Genomic DNA, 18,170 nt, shown 5'->3' with positions numbered 1-18,170 from the left:
TTAAAATATTTGTATTTTTTAACGTGATATCACAAATAACCGTAAATCAAAGGTTTGAAATTAAACAAGCACTTCGATGCAACTGGCATTGTACTGCTGGCGCCTAAAAATCAACGCGGATAAGAGCGTTGCAGTCTGCTATAGCAAAAGACGCAGCAGAGCCATCCATCGTTTATACTATGACAACATTGAAGTTCCGCACCGTCTGCATGCTAAATACTTGGGAGTTATATTAGATCGAGGCCTTACTTTTGGTCTTCATATCAGGGACATTAAACACCGAGCCCTTCGAAAATTGTCTGCCCTCTATACTATTCTGCGTTGCAGTGCCTTAAGTCATGAAACAAGACTCCACGTCTTTAAAATGGTAATTTTGTCCACGATCACCTACATATGTCCAGCATGGAACATGCGGCACTCAGTCACTTGCGCACGGTCGAGAGTGTGCAAACCAGGGCAGCTCGTATCATAACAGGCCATGACCGATACACGCGTAATCGTCAACTTTTAGAGGACTTAAACATATATCCTATCCGGGACGTGTTACATCAACACCATACTCGTTTTTGGGCCAACCTCCCCCGCTACGTCAACCCCGCTATAGCAGCCATTGGCACAGCGCATACACACCGACGAACTTACAGGACGCCACGGTTGTAGCATAACTCTTTACCCACACTCTCCCTCTCACTGCGACAGTTGCAGCTGAAGGTCACATGACGTCGTCGTATCTCATATTCTAACTCACCCCCACAGGTCTAATCATTTTCTTTTCTATAGCTGTCATCGAGTCAGGGACTTTTGTCCGATACTCGACACAAAACCACACTTTCAAGCTAAGCTAAGCTAAGCTAAGCTTGTACTGGATATGCCGCGTGCAGGAAAATAAAAATAAAAACAAACTGTCAACACTGTTATGTGAGCAGCTGCAATAGGTGTTAGCATCGTCACCCTAAAAATTCAAAATCAACACACCATCTGTCTGCAACACTGACAATTCTCAGAACATCATTACAGTGAATACTCGAAGATATGAAATCAAAACCATATAATCCAAGTCTCATCAACAACTTGAATGAAGATAATCGTAAACGCTGTCTGTAGTTTACTGAAGAGTGGCTCACCAAGTTGGGAGATGACCTACAGTTAAAACAGTATGGTGTGAACTGGGCCTGACACCCAACCAGACTTTTTCTTCTTTCGATATTTAAAGAACAAAATTTATTTTCACAATATCAATATCAACACCCAACAGGACCTGAAGGATGATTACCAAGAATTTATTGCTGAGCGTTGTGCAAAATCGTTTGAAAATTTGTCTGCGGTTACAGGTCGTGTTTACACTGATGTCGTGCAATGGAAAACCGATATTAAAGAGTGTTTGTGTTACAACTAAGTAATCTCTTTTCTTTTAATGCTGACTCTGCTAGAAGTTACGGTACCCCCAATTATGATCTACTACTTATGGGTCACCCTGTAGATAATAAGTAAAATACAAAAAATGAAATGAAATCTTTAAGTTTAACGTCCCACGATTATGCCGGTTAGGCTAAAGGAGACGGTGAAAATGAGAAATGAGTGAAATGGTGGAATGAAGAAAGTGGGAGGAAATGGAAGAACCCCGAGAAAACCCACGAACACGGTGTTTGTCCGCCACAAAGTCCACACGGCGCGAGCTGGGATCGAACCAGGGACCCCAAACACCGGAGGTGAACGCTCTACCACTGAGCCGCCGCGCCCCCCAAGTAAAATACAAGTTTGAAGAATCTATTATGTACTATTTTTATACTCAGACAGAGGTATGTAACGAAATATGAATTGAAGTTTGTTCTTAGTTTAATGCCCCACGGTTATGTCCTTTAGGCCGAAGGAGACGATGATTAAAAACTTTTGTTTTTCGATTCTACAGGACGCATATTGCTTTTCGATTTTTAAAAGCTTATGTGTGAATTTCGCAACACTACTACAGGTAATTATTCGAAAACAAGCTTTATGTGTTTATCAAGTCGGCGCTGCCATGTTCATGATGAACAGTGATGCCAACCCGTGGGGAAAATCCCATTTTGTGGGATGTTTTGACATTTTTTTCAGACAGAGATACAAGAAATTTTCATTGAAATTCGGCAACATGTGTGGGAAATATAAAATTCATGCTAACAAAATTCTTTATGGGTGAAAAATAAATATAATGAGTGTTCAAAGAGCGTAAAATTAGTGTTACTTATCAAAATTTAACCAGAACTTTTTTTATCTCAAAAGTTCGTGCTACTGAGGAAGTGGTTTGTGGAGTGTATGATAATCAAAAATCAACCGCAAAGGACATATATTTTGCTCTGGTAAACTAAAATAATGAACAAACTAAAGAAAAAAAATTTCCGCACAAAATGTAGGGGAAACGACAATTTTCTAGCATCGTTAGGCTCAGCGTAAGTTGATAGTACCACAAAGGCGTAACGGACATGATGTATCTCTGACAAATATATATATATATATACGTGTTTTCACTTAAGGAATACTTACACACAAATTATTTTATATTCGTAAAAATAAAATGCTTTCATTTCACATTGTATTGGCCTCGAATTCTCAATTACCCCAACTGCCCATTGTTTTCACACAATAAAAACACATTATTTTCTTATATAAAATACACTATTCTTTAGTAGCGACACAGTACATTATACCACGGAGATCATAATATAAAATATAATGGACGTGAGTTGCAACAAGATCTTAAGGAAATGCTCAAAGAGCTTGATGTATGGAGATTGCCGCAGTGACTGTTCACAAGAATATTATTTGTCGCACATGTTTTCCAATCTTTTTCTCTTCCTCTTGAACTCCTCTCATTTGGCCCGTATCTGGGCGGCGATCGCCAGTCCGGACCTGTTTGCACTTCCTTCGAACCTTCAATGGTTTAGCGCAAGAAAGATGAGATGTAAACCTTCCATGTCCAAATGGCACATCCTGAAGGGGACTCGCGCTTCGAAAGGGAAAATACAATTCACTTTGTGTTTTTCTCTTATATGAGACGCGTTAAGCTATTAGCCCAGTGAAGAGGAGACTAATATGTAAGGGTAAGATAAATTTGTTAATTTTAAAAGTCGAACTTAATTGACTGTCTAATCGAAAATTCTGAAAACCAACATGGTCTTTACTATCGTCATGCGTAAAACTTAAAACTTATCTGCCCATTCGTTAAGTTGAGTTACAAAATATATTTGGAAAACTGTCTCTGTGAATGAAATGCCTGTTCAAAAATAACAGTCATGTTTGTATACATAAAAAGTATATTACAGGGAACATTATTTGTGCTCCTATAATCACTAGCTAATTTCGTTCATCTGGAATATATGGACAAAGATCTCATGTGTGAGTTTGCTCGAAGAACTCAATTTTATCTTGTTTTATCATTCACCCAATTAACTCATTATAACTTATTTATAGTTATCGTCGCCTCGTTTATACTAAAAGTTACATAAAAATTGAAGTTGAAATTCTACATTGAGTTCCTATTGTAATTTGAGGAGTGTATTTCCAAAACATGCTAAATCTGTTTGATAGAATTCTTCAGAAAGAGCAAAAACTATATCTTTTTACATTGAAACACTATCCCAAGTGATACTTCAAACAGAATTTACAACAGAAAATAATGTGTTTGGCAAAAAAATAATAATTACAAAATTTAACGTAAGAGGTTCCATAGTATATTCTTCCATATTCAATTCAAAATCGGACATTTTTGTATTTAGTATGTTTTGGAAATACACTCCTCATTTATGTAGAAACTGTCATAGTAACTTTTAATTTTGTAATGAATGATAAAAGAACTAAATAAAATTTACTAGGAAGGATATAATTTACTTACGAGGATGATGGAGCACCTCCAGTTGGTGGAAAAGGTGGGACACCTCCAGTTGTTGGAATAGATGAAGCACCTCCAGGTGCTGAAACAGATGCAGCATCTCCAGCTGGTGGATTGGGTGGAGCACCTCCACTTGGTGGAACAGATGGAACACCTCCACTTGTTGTAATAGGTGGAGGAGCCGAAAGATGCACAATGGATGCTGCTGTAGTGATGGAACCACTGGTTATAGTGGTTGTCGAAGATGTTATCGACGTAGATGTTGTACAATTGGTTATTGGCAAGTTTTGCTGATTCAATGTAGTAGTTGATGCACTAGGCTGATTAATTGTCGAAGTAGAAATTGCTAATTGCAAGTTTGCCTGTGTTGAGGCACTTGTAAAATTTCCATGGTTCACTCCAGTTTGTTGAAGGTGCTGGTTATTGCCACCTGCAACACGAAAAATAACTTTATTTCACTACAAGGAAGAGAAAAATCTGTCGTCAATTGACCAATGGTCTGTAAAAACTTCTCTAAACTTCATCTTACTCTTAATTTTGAGTTATAATTTACAGGCGTTAACCACCACGCAAGAGCAAGATGAGCTAGTAGGTACTGGAACGTGACATTTAAAGAACTTATTTATTTTACAATTATTCTATTCTCAAAAATGCGTTTAAAAAATAACACTGAAATAAAGGTTTCAACGTTAAATGGGTTTTGAGTATTAACATTATAAATAAATTTAATTAATTTCCTTTTTCTTTCTTCTTTTGGATATCCTGTTCTGTGAGGTTCTGATATGTAGTGTTTTGAAGCGTCTTAAGATTTCTGGCACACTATGCTATAGTTTTCAGCGAGTATTGATCTGAATATTTTGATATGCTTATCTTCTCAATTAAGTATGCTCTGTAGAGTGAAGGTTCACTTCCGTATGAATGCTTTTTGTCCGGAGACATCAGTCTCGCCGACAAACCAAAAGTACACGGAACTGAGTCCACACACACATACTGATATCACGTTGTTGAGAAACACTTTAAAATGGGTAACGTTCACAAGATCTAAATAGCAAAAGACCTAAACGGCATGTGGACACGCGCACTAAATTTTATCGTTATCCATATGCTACATACGCACTGCCCTTAGATGTTACGATGTCTGACATCTAACAGTTTTCCGTATATCACATGCATATACTTACGTTACCTTCGTCAGTTATATGTTATATATGTTCATTTGTATGTGAGATCCTGACCGCCTATATTGTTTCATACGGAAAGTACGTATAGATGGAACACTTATACGGAAAGTATTATAAAACATGCGTTTTCAGTTATACGTCTGTTCTACGTTAAGTCCAAAAACTACAGTACGCATGTAACCTATTTTTTTAAGTACGCCACCTACACTTTTTTCTCAGTGTGTGTCCCAAAAGTCATGAAATATAGCTTTTTTAATAAAGATTTATTAACAAAATCTGTATAAAGGGTTAATATTCTTCGAAACACCGTCCATTACCACCTACACATTTTGATCCACCGACCCTCCCATGCCCGGTGCGCCCGGGCGCTCCACGGGAACCTCCTTTAAATCCGTTATCTCAGCCGCTTGGACAGCCTCAAAACTGTCTAAACAGCTTCCTTTGAGTACTTCCATGATATTGGGGAACAAAAAGAAGTCGACCAGAACGAGGTTCGGAACTGTAAAGTGGCTATGGCTGCGTTGTCATGTTATGCTTCGTGAGGAACTCACAGACTTGCAGAAACATGTGGCTGGCCGCATTATAACGATGCAGCAACCAGGTAGTGGTCTTTTCGCACACGGATGACCGTTTCCCGCAAACTTTCCAGAACACCCATATAGCAGACAGCGGTAACGGTCTATCCTTCAGATACAAACTCTTTGTGAACCACGCTCTTAGCATCGAAAACGACAATCACCATATAGTCTTCAATTTGGATTTGCTCATCCTCGCCTTCTTCCGTTTTGGGAATATCGGGGTGTGCCATTTGGCACTCTAGCGCTTCGTCTCTGGATCATACTGAAATGCTCACGTCTCATCACCGGTAACATCGTTGTTCAAAAAAAAAAAAAAAAAAAGATTCAATTTCCATACATTCTTTCAGTTCACTCGCGATCAACACGCGACTGGCCTTTTGCTCGTTTGTCAAAAATTTAGGGACTAGCTTAGCGCACACCTTTCATACGTTCAATTCTTCCGTAATGACGCGATGCACAACAGTTTTCGGAATGTTCACGGTGACAACTAACACACATTTAACGGTCAGCATTGAACAACTCACGCTCACAAGCTACATTTTCATCCGTCTGACTTGTTGATGGCTGCCAGAGCGGGGTTCATCGTCCACCCCTTCGTGGTTCTCTTGAGCTTCTTTATCCACCTCGTAACTTGCACATATATAAAAGAACAGACTCTATGTTGGCTTGTTTAAACAGTTCATGAGTTTCTGCAGCAATTTTGTCGAGGTTTGTGCAGAACTTGATCGCCTAACGTTCGAAAGTGTCCGCCATGACGTGGTCTTAAAACAGGGCTGCACTAAATCAGCGATCTTGATGCCACTGATGCTCGAAGCAGACTGACCTAGGGTGCGCTGCAAAGCTGAGGGTCCAGGCCCACCCTAACTTAATACGCCTGAACATGCTACGAACTGTTGGACAAAATGTATATATATATTTCATGACTTTTGCAATACACCTTGTACCTGTTCCTTTAAGAAAAGTAGCAGGATAAAATAACCACTTCCTATCGCACAAGTCTGAGGCAACTACTTTTTAAAAAGAAATGAAGACGGGAATTTTGTTCAGCATTCTTTCCCACTTCTTTAGCCACATTTTGAGTTCAGTAAGTCAGACCTCACTTTAGCGTGCAACGCCTATAGTTAGTTAAGTTGTTGTTAAGATGGATAATACTTATTGTGCACTAATTAATAATCCCTTACTTCGAATTTTATAAAATTGTGATGTACCAAATAAGTTTTCAGTTCTGTTGAATTGATTACTGCTCCAAATGTACTTCTTCGGATTTATTGAAGCAAGCGTAAGCTAGCTTCTACCATTCGACTCGACTGACAATTGTGTGTGACAAATTCTCACAAAATTTTAATCACACTTAGTACGCACCTTCCTCAAATGTTAATACGGGATATAATAGATAAAATCAACCCCGTGTTGTAATTATACATATCTGCCACCATGGTTGACGCCAAGCGTAAGAAAAGTTAAAAAAATAAACCCTGCTTTTCCTTGATTTTGAGCACTTTTTAGTACTTTTTTCCCTCACATTTTATATATGTGCAAGTGCATGTCCATTTTCATCACACGAGTAACACACTTCCTTCTAATTTTGCACCCCTTTTTTGGCTCTTGGGGCCGTCGCCCCACTCGCCCCCCATGTAACGGCTCTGTAAGGCTTACCAACAATCAAATTGAAATTGATCAATAAGGAGAAAATGAATTTAACCCTACCTCTATAGATGTTAAAAAATACATTTCACGAAAATTTCGCAAAAGTCCGGTGCCTACGTTAATACTAGGTTCCATCCTTCGTAACAACGACGTTGCATAAGGACGCGAAATACAGAAATTCAAAAACTCAAATTCAGCTATTGGCGATTGGCTTGGCATGGACACGATGGTAGCACTACAAGGGACTTTAAGGTTATGCTTATTAATATTTGTGCCTTAATGATACGTTCATTCGCCATTCCTGCATCAAATGCACTGTGAATGATTTTCGTAGCTTGCTGTGCAGAATGTTCCAGTTTGAATTGATAAAGAAAATTATTCGCAATTGTGTGTTCTCCATAGGCACACATTTATACGACACTGTTCAACAACGCATTACCTCCTTTCTATCTAGATCAGTGGTGGACGGTAGATTGTGGTTTCGGGTGTTGCAGTATGAACGACCGGAGACAGAAGATATAAACTGCACTCATTGTCTAATCAGCATAACTTTAGATGCAAATGCTATGTGACATGTGAAATTAAATAAAATTCTGATTGTAAAAAATAAAAAATAATTCAGAACATTTTATCCGATTAGTCACCTTATTTAATTAGTACGTCCATTCTCCTCTCTTGATGTAAATTTGTGTAATATCGTACATGCTGGTTGAACTCTGCTATTCCCTTTATGAGGACTTTTTCGATGGAAAGCGTAACCAATGGTGATAACCTTTCTTGGGACATTCAATTCCTTGAAAGTGTCCATTCTTTTCGATGTAGAAAAACGCCTGTCTCCTTTTGCTGACGTCATAGGTACAGTTAATATTAATTTCAGAAGCTTTATAAATCCACTAAATATTTTTTTTTCTAGATTATTGCGAACAATTCATTCTATCAAACCCAGCTCCTGACAGTGATCCAAATTCCTCTGCAGCGTAGACTGAAGACAGTTCGTGGCAGAGATTAGTGTTATAAAAAATGTAAATTGAACACACTTTATTCACAGTTTATCTAGGAAAATTTAAAACAAATTGTAGAAATATATCTAAGGCAAACATCGTTGCCGTAAAATGTCCTGTGAATTTAAACCGGATTTTTTCGAACCCTTTTCTGAATAGCCCTTTGCTTGTTTTGTCTAAGTCTCTAAGGCCAGTTTTAGACGAAAGCATTTATCGTAGCATTTCTCGTAGCAGATGTGCTGCCAAAAATCTCGTATAATATTCTATAGCATGAAAAGTATATTGTGCTTTTACATGGTAGCATTTTGATAAGCATTTTGTCGTGACGTAGCAAACAAATCACTGGAGAAGAGCGCAATTATGGCTCCAAAACTAAAAACAGATATTTCAGTCACTATTTCTTCTAAAGCCCGTTTTCGCATATGGTTATTATGATACAAAGGACTTTTAACGGTGCAGTTATACTATACAGATCCATAGATTTTAAAATTTACAGAAAAAATTTCTAATGTTTTAATAATGTAGTGTATAAGTAATGAAAATATGGTGTGCACTTACATCTGAGATGCGTATTTATGTGGAAATATAGAAATTAAAGTCGAACCTGAAATGCACGTAATTTTCAATAAGCTGCCATAAAATTTTGGCAGGTCTGTAACTTCCCCATTTTGTATCGAAAACAGAACCCAACCATCCCCATCGGGGCTTCTAACCCATTCCCACTACTTACTTCTCCTACTACTACTAGTACTACTACTACTATTATTCTTACTACTACTACTACTGCTGCTTACTACTACTACTTACTCCTCCTCCTCTTACTACTACTACTACTACTTATACTATGGATCCGTATAGTAAAACTACACGTTACCACCTGTTAAAGTGAACCTGCACCGGAGAATGCAAGAGCACACCAATAAATGAAACGAGAAAGTTTTTTAAATGAATTTCTGTATGTATCCGTATAGTGAAACTGCACGCTTTAACTTTGTACAAACAAGGATGTTCCTCATATTTGTTTAATCAACATAATAATAGCATCCCTACTCTAACTTTTTTCTTTACTATAATTCAATTTCCCACACATCGCTTCCTTTTAACACACCACGGCGCTGCAATCGGAGCAGAAATGCTGGGGAAAATGCTACGAAATAGAGCAGGTTCTATCGACAAGAAATGCCATAGGATATGCCATGGCATGGGAAATGCTATAGCATTTGCTACTTTACACGGTAGGATATCGATGATACGATTTTTGCTACGAGAAATGCTACGATAAATGCTTCCGTCTAAAACTAGCCTAACACGTAATTGCAAGTTTTTCCTCAGTGGAGAGCTGGGCAAATTACTTTTTTGTACGCTATTTACAGAAGTCATGGTATAGAATTCATTCAGAATTTGTAGGTTATTTACAGAATTAGAGTACACACAACTCAAGTAATGTAATAACTAAAACCCGAAACAGCTGATTCAGAAAAGATAACTGACACAAAAGAGGTATATGAATTGCGAATGTCACATATACACCAACCCACGCACGTGCGTAAAAGAAAAACTACATTCCAAACTGTCCGTCTTGGTCGTAACCAATGCACGATGAACACATATACTTCCACAGGAGGCTAAACAATGCTTATTAATTTGGTACGTTGTGGAAAGCATACTTTGAAATTCGCCAGCTGTATGATCAACATGTAACAAAAGCCAAACGTCAAAGAACGTCTAAACAAATAGCATTGCCAGTTCTACACCCAGAAATGTTTGCTGGGATGGGTCCAAAGTAATTGAAGGGGTCCAATACGTCTATGTAACATCGAATCTGTCTTATTCTGCACCCGAAAAGGCGAGAAGTAGTTAATTTCTGTCACCTACATTTTTTCGAAAAATATGATAGAACAATTATTTTTATAAGAAAAGAAAGATTACATGATGAGGCGTAAAATAAAATATTTAGCCTACATGAATCATTTCTCTGTTAAACAAGTATAGTTTGTTAAGAAAGTCTACAAATGTTAGTCGAGTTTTCGGAAATTTTTGGGAGGTCCGGACCCGGTGGACCCCTCCCTCGTGGCTGTGCCCCTGAGCATTGCTAACCAGTCCCAAATTCAATATGGCGTTTCCTATCATACAGTTTTATGTGGAAAGTTATCAAGAGTGTAAAATGCATTTGTTTTATAAAACAAATATGCATATACTAAAATACTATCCACATAGGAGGATTCTATATATTGACTTAATAATATCTGGTTCACAAATTGCAGTTCAAGGAGCCTTCGTTATCTATATAAGCTAAGAATTAACTTGTAAATGCGTGTTTACTTTCATTTGTTTTCTACTCTATTAATGTTTTCTTTCTTATATTGTAATTCTGCAACCACTTTTTTCTTTCGGTCATTACATTGATTTGCTTCAGTATGGTCCCGTAATTTAAAAATATGAATGCATGAAAATAAATTCCATTTGTAATTGGCAGTGAAATAAATTTCAGAAATCTTATTTAGCGCGAAAAACCTTCTCGTTCGCTGCAAAGTGACGCGTTGTTGCAGAAACACTGCAACGACCAGAGCCTTTAACTTCTGAGATAGGGGACAGGGGATTTAACATTCGCTCCAATTGCCGCGCTGAAGAAATCTGGTCGTTGTATGCTCGCTGCAACGCAATATAAATTAGAGACACTGTTTTTTTTTTACTGTTCTTTACTACTACTGCTAATATTTTTTTCTTTAAATACTTTTGTCGTTGCGCAACGCTGCAACATTAACATTATCCGCCACTGATCTAGATACTGCTGTCTATTTGCTGATTACGTTAGACACGTGACTTCAATCTCTCCCTTTGTTGTCCTGTTGAGAAGAGTTTTCCACCAGATTCAAAGCGGTCATTTCATTTCTTCCAACCTAACATTTTAATACCTATATTTTAATTGGGAACGCTACACACTTACCTGTTTGTAATGTGGCTTGTCCAGCTGTTGGTGTTGTATTGCTCGAACAATTAGGAGCTGCTGTTGTTGAACTAGCAACAGATGCATTTCCTCCTAATGTAGCAGTCGAAACCCCACTAGCCGAAGGACTGGTTGTATAGGACGGAGTAAATCCTGTGGAGGTCACGGATGTTTGTCCAGTCTGTTGCCCTAATGTGAAATTAAAAGATCCTTGTTGAGGTGAAGCTTGACCTGTCATCGACGGTTGTCCAAAAGTAAGATTCGGCGATTGGGTTAACATTGTAGGTGCAAAACTGATTTGTTGTGTTGGCTGAGCTACACCGAATGTTGAAGCTTGTCCTGGAAATAATGGTACATTTGTTCCCACATTTCCTTGCATTGTTGTTTGTGGAACTGAGAAAAGCCCTCCACCATCTGGATATGCACTCCCTGATCCCGTTGTCATTGGATTAAGTCCCAAACCAAGTGGAGCTATAGCAGACCCTGATGTCATGTTACCACCAGGAAATGGTGTTTGAGCTGGCGTCGCTGATGTTACTTGAGTTGACCCCGTTGTCACTGGAGTCATCATTCTCGCTGTAGCTGAAAAATAGAGATGAATAATTTAGACAAGTATTCAGGGCATTAGCTGATAACAGATTTGTGTTTGCAGCATACTTAAAGTAAAAATGATCTTTAACAAATTTTGAAATACATAATTCTTAACTCCTGAACTACTGTAAGATCCTGCGAATCCAAAACGAAAAGGAGCGGAATTCAACTTAATGAAGACAATTGAGAAAAAAAGTATGCTGACGAACGGAAAATTAAGTAACAGCGAGATCCAATAAGGCCCCGTAATAACAACGATTTGGAATGACAGTGTTTGAGGTACAATGACCGGCAGATAGTTGTACAGGATGTCACACACTTTTGAAACCACAACTGACGAATTTGCTAATCTGAGGCATCTGCCCTGCAGATTCAGCCACCCTTATCAGCTGCCTGATCTTATAATCTGTAATGGCAGAAGCGACTATATTTATATAAACAAATAATGAGATCCATTTTCAATGTGTTCTATATCCTTTACAATTCCATTTTTCCCTCATTCTACATTAAGCAAACTTAAGATGTCTATTTGCAGTTATAAGACAACGGTTATGTGAGAGTGAATTCGAGCCAAGTTCTAACAAAATGAATACTTCTAATACACAATAAATTATTAATTGATTTCTCTTTGTAAGAGTTGCAGATTTTGTTCCGAGGAGTCTCTAAAGCAGTTATGTCCAACTTGTCTGCATAAAGTGGGAGAGGGCTTTAAAGATAAGAGCCACAAAAAAGAGATTCATTTGAGCCAAAAGAAAAATGAAGAGGGAACGAAATACGTTGAATGGAATTTTAAAAAAAGACTGGCAATATTCAATTAGTTATGAATCCACGAGAACTGTAGTTACAAAATGATCAACTATATCTCGCCTACCGCTACTGTCTTCTTTCAGCGCTAGGTTTGCTGCGTTCTCCCTGCTCTGATTGAAGGAGAATCATAGTAGCAAATTGTGACGTTGGATCTGACATTCAGTTGGGTATGATTGCTCTAATTACTCGTCTAACTGAGTAAATATATTCAATATAAAAGACCCTCTTACTAAGCAATTAAGAGCAATTTTTGGCGGCTTTCTGTATTCAATGCCCGGTAGGCAATTAAGAATGATAAAGTAAGGTCAAAGGAATAAAGAAACAAAGAGTGATAATAGATCATAATTTACAGCATCATATGAGGGAATTACTTCCAAAATGAAACATGTTCATTCACACATATTTGTGAAACACACACTTATATTTGTTGCTATCAGCGATCATTATATTGGGACAATCGGTATAGTACTTACAATTCCTTCTTCCAAGTTTTGCCTTGCGTTTCTCAAAATTTTGCAAAGACATACGGATTGGACCTCTTGTAAATCAAAGTAGTTTCCGGCTGTAGTAACATACTTTTGCCATCGTTACGTTAACAATTGGAGTTCATAACGAAATAAAGGTAGAGTATACGATGCGAAGAAGTCCTCAAGCACACGTTGCACCGCCCGATCAACCGCAAGTTCTACCGTGTCAAGATACCGGAGACGCAATAGTTAGTGGGAGAGGACTAGCTCAGGAGAGTAATGCTCCCAGAAGTAGGAACGAAAAACACAGTTCTGATTGGTTGGCGTTATCCATTTCTTGCCACATTGCATTCAAATAGCAGAAATCAAACGATTGCTGCTGTCAGTCTTTGTGGCCGAGTGGGGCCGGTGGGTGTAGCCGAGCGTTAGGTTAATGATCGTGAGCTGAAGCCCATTGGGGGTTCAAGTCCCCCTGTAGTAGCAAGGGTGGAATTTTAACTGTCCTCGATGTTTGTATGTTCGTGTCCCTGTCGAGTCTAGTAGTCCTGAACAGTGGTTAAAATAGAAAAAAATAGCCAGGAAGGTTTTTTTTTTAAAAAAAGTAGGCTAGCGCTATATGCTAGTGAAGATAATCTGTGTTGGCGTGAGTTCAAACCCGGCCCGAGGAAAGTTCTTGTTTACATTTTTTTATATTTTTATAACACTTTTTAAATGAAAATAATATGAAAATAATACTCAAAAAAGTGATTTACTTAATTATGTGCAGATAAGTAGTAGTAGTAGTAGGAAAGGGTTAGAAGCCCCGCAGGACTCGTTTTGTTCCCCTTGTACCCCATGATATAAATTTTGTGACCAACTTCAAACAACTGGCTAGGATAGCGCGTAAAACATCTGGCTAGAGTAGCGCGCGAAAAAACGTACTTCTGGGAGCATTACTCTCCCGAGCGGGTCGTGGTGGGAGAGACGGTAGGAGAAGGGTTTAGCACTGAAAAACATGGAGAATTCAACAGTCTGCACAGTCCTTTGAGCGATATGTGGACGTGCATTTTCGTATAATGTGAGTACATAATGGGCTTCATTCCGTATGAGTTTTTGCTTAATTTGCTAATCACAACACAATACAAGAGACACAATAAACAATTATTTCAAAACACAAGTGTATTACAATTATACCAATACACAAAAGAGTTTTATTGGCACGTCCACAAAATTATCCAACTCTCTCCCGAAAGCACTCAGAGATGCTGAAGTCGGTACTTTTAAAAGTAAACTCAAATCACTCTTATTAAGTAATCCAATATATGATACAGAAGAATTTTCCGAAATTACAAAGCAGTTAAAGTGAAAAAGAACATAGCATTGAATAGCTATGAGAAAAATGAATTGATATGTATAGTAATATATTCTTTGTATTGTATTGGAATTACAACCGAGATTTTATATATATATATATTAGATGATGTATTACTTTTTTTTCATTCTTTTCTTTTTTGCATCCATATCTGTAAATATTCTGTATCCATTCAGTATTCAGTATGGATTTTAATCTGTAACTTTAAGATCTGTCAATTGTTATGCTTTGGATGTCCTCTGAAGTTTCTGCAATAAAGACGATACGAATATGAATTATAGTTGCTATTCCGATTTTCGCAAACTAAAACACAATGTTAGCGTTTTATTGACACACACCAGTATGGAATGAAGGACTAGCTCGGGAGAGTAATGTTCCCGGAACTAGAAACGAGAAACAGAGTTCTGATTGGTTGGCGTTATTCACTTCTTGCCACGTTGCATTAAAATAGCAGAAATCAAACGCTTGTTGCTGCCGGCCTTCGTGGTCGAGTGGGCAAGCGTTATATGCTAATAATAAAATTCTCTTTTGGCGTGAGTTCAAACCTGGCCCGAGGAGGGTTTTTTTAACATTTTTTTACGTTTTTATAACACTTATTAAATTAAAATAATATGAAAATAATACTTTAAAAAGTGATTTATTTACTTTTGTGCAGATAAGTAATTGTAGTATTTATGCCTTTGTACTCCATGATATAGGGCTTGTTTTGTTCCCCTTGTACTTCATGATATAAATTTTGTGACCAACTTAAAACAACTGGCTAGGATAGCGCGTAAAACAGCTGGCTAGAGTAGCGCGCGGAAAAACGTACTTCCGGGAGTATTACTCTCCCGAGCGGGTCGTTGCAATGAAACTCCATTTGTGTTGATCATTGTTGGGTGCTTGTGGTGCTCTTCACGGAGATCAGTACTATAACGATCTACAATAATAATTGCGCCTCAGAAGAGAAAGACATAATGGATAACCCTTACAATATTAGCAAATATGGTGAGCGCATGGTGCGTTCATTCACACCACCACCTCTTACTGATAGTTTTTGCATTTAAATGTGCAGAATGCTTCAGTTTGAACTTGTGAAGGGAAATTTCTCGCAAATGTGTTCTCTATGGCGTACTTTCACACGACCTGTTAAACAACACACTACTTCTTGGCTTACTAAGAATCTATCCTATTTTCTGAATATTTAGTTAGTTTGTCACGTACGAGTGACGTTGGTCCATCTAAAGCAAGAAAAGTCAAAACTTTTTTTTTTTTTTTTTTAAATGACCGACTACTCTTAACCTGCACCAAACTTTTTTCACAAGCCTAACCGCTATTCCTCTACAGTATAATAAATTTTTAAGTTGATATTTACAGCTGTCATAAGTTAATATTCACACCTATCATGATTTGATAATTTTAACAAAAACTATGGTCATACAAGCACCGCAAATACGTAAATCGTGTGTATATTCGTTTTTGTTTATTATGATAATAAACACCTTCAATCAGGTCTTCTATTTGTTTCTACCACAACTTTTCTAGTTTTCTTGTGCCAACTGATCCTCTAGTGCACTCCTCTTCCACGTGCACCTTTTCTTCCTTCTTTAAGGTGGATCACCACCCAGAAGTCAGTACATATTTTAGCTCATTCCTTAACTACTGCACAATGAAACGTTACATATTATAAATATTGTACTAAAAGATATTTCAGCTACAGCACAAGACACTGATTCATTTGGTTGTGTCTCTTAATATCGAAAAATGTAATAAATAAAAGAAAATATTTGATTCGTTTTATCATTAGCACACAAGATGGCACTTGCTGTTAGATCTTACTAGAAGTGCTTCGTTTCATGAAATGTTTATTTGTGTGCGTAAAGTATTTTAAAGTAACAATCTTATCACGAATTAGATATATTGTTTGACCGTTTTTCGTCTTATATTTCATATTTTATTTAAATATTAATTTATACTTAAGGAAATAGATTTTGAGACGAAACTTGCGCAGAACGCCATATTGTTACCAAATTTGTACCTTTAATGTAGTAGTCAAAATAAGAAAATTTTTGGATTCTAGCGTTGCAGTTCGAGAAAAGGAATCGCGGTAAGGGTCAGAAAATAATATCTCCAGTAAGTGTCTAAGCAGAATTCCATGATTACTCCCTTTATTAACATCATCAGTAAACACTCGACACTATCTGGCAACGTCGCACTATTCAAGAAGCGTTTAGCATAGCACCGAGAACACCTAGTGATCCAATTAACAGTTCTTGAGATGTGTTAATTTCTCTCGAATCATTTTAGCACTTGTTTTACCTAGTTTCCACCACTTCGCTTAAATAGGAATATTTTGTTGTCTTCTTCCTACTTCTTCCTTGATATAAAGTGCCACTCTTATATGTAATAAGGTATTCTTTCTTCTCATAGAAGGTATTCATAATACCAAAATTGTATGTTTCCGCCACTTGTAATATGTTCTCACCTGTCTCATTTCTGTCTTCTAATCTATATCCTCATTGTATTCTTTCAGGGGCTGCGGTGGCTCAGTGGTCTTAGTTCCTTGTGAGACGCGGTGTAGTGCACCTCGTGTGTGAGCTCCACTGCAAATTGGTTCTAAGTTCGCCTTGACAGACTTTGTGTTTGATACATATTCAGTTGTGTGTTTCTCAGTGTACCTAATCCTAGTTTTGTTTAGTGAATCCTCGTTGTTGTGTCACTCTACACTAGTTTTGTACCAACTACAATGAATGCTTTACGTAAAGATACCGTTCGAATTGCATTTGACAAGATGACGCGTAATATCAGGCAAAGTGTATCCAGGATACAGACTTGGTTAACTAACGAATTGCAGTTACAAATTAAAGATATTGCGGCGATTCCATATCATAATGAGGATTATAGTTTGTATATCAAGTTTAAATGTCAAGATCATGTGGACACCTTTCTTCGTCAGCACCCAGAAACCATGAATTTTGAACATGAAAATGGCACAATCAGTCAAGTACAGTTGTCTAGTGCAAGTATACAATATAGCCATGTTCGCATATTGGATCTCCCATGGAAATCACTAATGATGAACTTAGTTCAGTGCTTCGACCCTATGGATAAGTGATACATATAAAGAATTTGTGCCCGGTTTGGTTTACTTCTGTGATTATAAGTCTTTTGAAACATAAAGAATATTATAGGAAACGTAAACAACACTCACAGTATAACTTGGAAAGGTTTTTAGACCTGCACAGGAAATCTAAGACGATGATTAAAAAAGCTTATTCTTTATATATTCAAAATATAGGGAATAATATTAGTAGAGACACAAAACACTTCTGGAGTTTCATAAAAAAATAAGAAAAGATGTTTACAAAGTCCATCTACTATGTTATATAAGGGTGAGTTATTAAAAACAAATAAAAATATTGTTGAGGGTTTCGCTCAATATTTTCATACTGTGTATGATGAAAGGTCTTCATTCTACGAATGGAGCATCTCGAATATACCTTTAATACCTCACTGCCTGGTTATAAAAGAAGTGAGTAAGGAAGAATGTAAGGAAGCAATAAAGAAAACTCGATCAACAAGACTAGTGGTCCAGATAATTTACCATATTATGTTTTTAAGGATTGTGTAGATGTTTTGGTAACTCCTCTTTGCTATATTTATAATTTCATTTTTGGTTACTGGGTGTTTTCCTGAATGTTGGAAAATTAGTAGACTCCGATTTATAAATCTGGAAATCCAAAAGATATTACAAAC

At 37.4% G+C, this 18,170-nt stretch overlaps 1 protein-coding gene across 2 annotated transcripts in view; it reads right to left on the bottom strand.

Annotated features, from left to right (window-relative positions):
* Positions 1 to 18,170, bottom strand: part of LOC145666739 (uncharacterized) — a 114,408-nt gene that overhangs the window by 76,479 nt on the left and 19,759 nt on the right. For both annotated transcript variants that reach the window (XM_081734288.1, XM_081734281.1), the window contains 2 exons: positions 11,220 to 11,801; positions 3,869 to 4,295 (listed from right to left, as the gene is read on the bottom strand). In XM_081734288.1, coding sequence (XP_081590414.1) covers positions 3,869 to 4,295; positions 11,220 to 11,790 — 998 coding nt within the window. In that variant the 5' untranslated portion in view covers positions 11,791 to 11,801. The remainder of the gene's footprint in view (positions 1 to 3,868; positions 4,296 to 11,219; positions 11,802 to 18,170) is intronic.

The sequence above is a fragment of the Thermobia domestica genome, chromosome 1 (genome assembly GCF_964235325.1).
Source record: "Thermobia domestica chromosome 1, izTheDome1.hap1.1, whole genome shotgun sequence".
NCBI classification, from domain to species: Eukaryota; Metazoa; Arthropoda; class Insecta; order Zygentoma; family Lepismatidae; genus Thermobia; species Thermobia domestica.
Note: the sequence above shows the minus strand (reverse complement) of the source record. Positions and strands in the feature narration are given on the sequence as shown.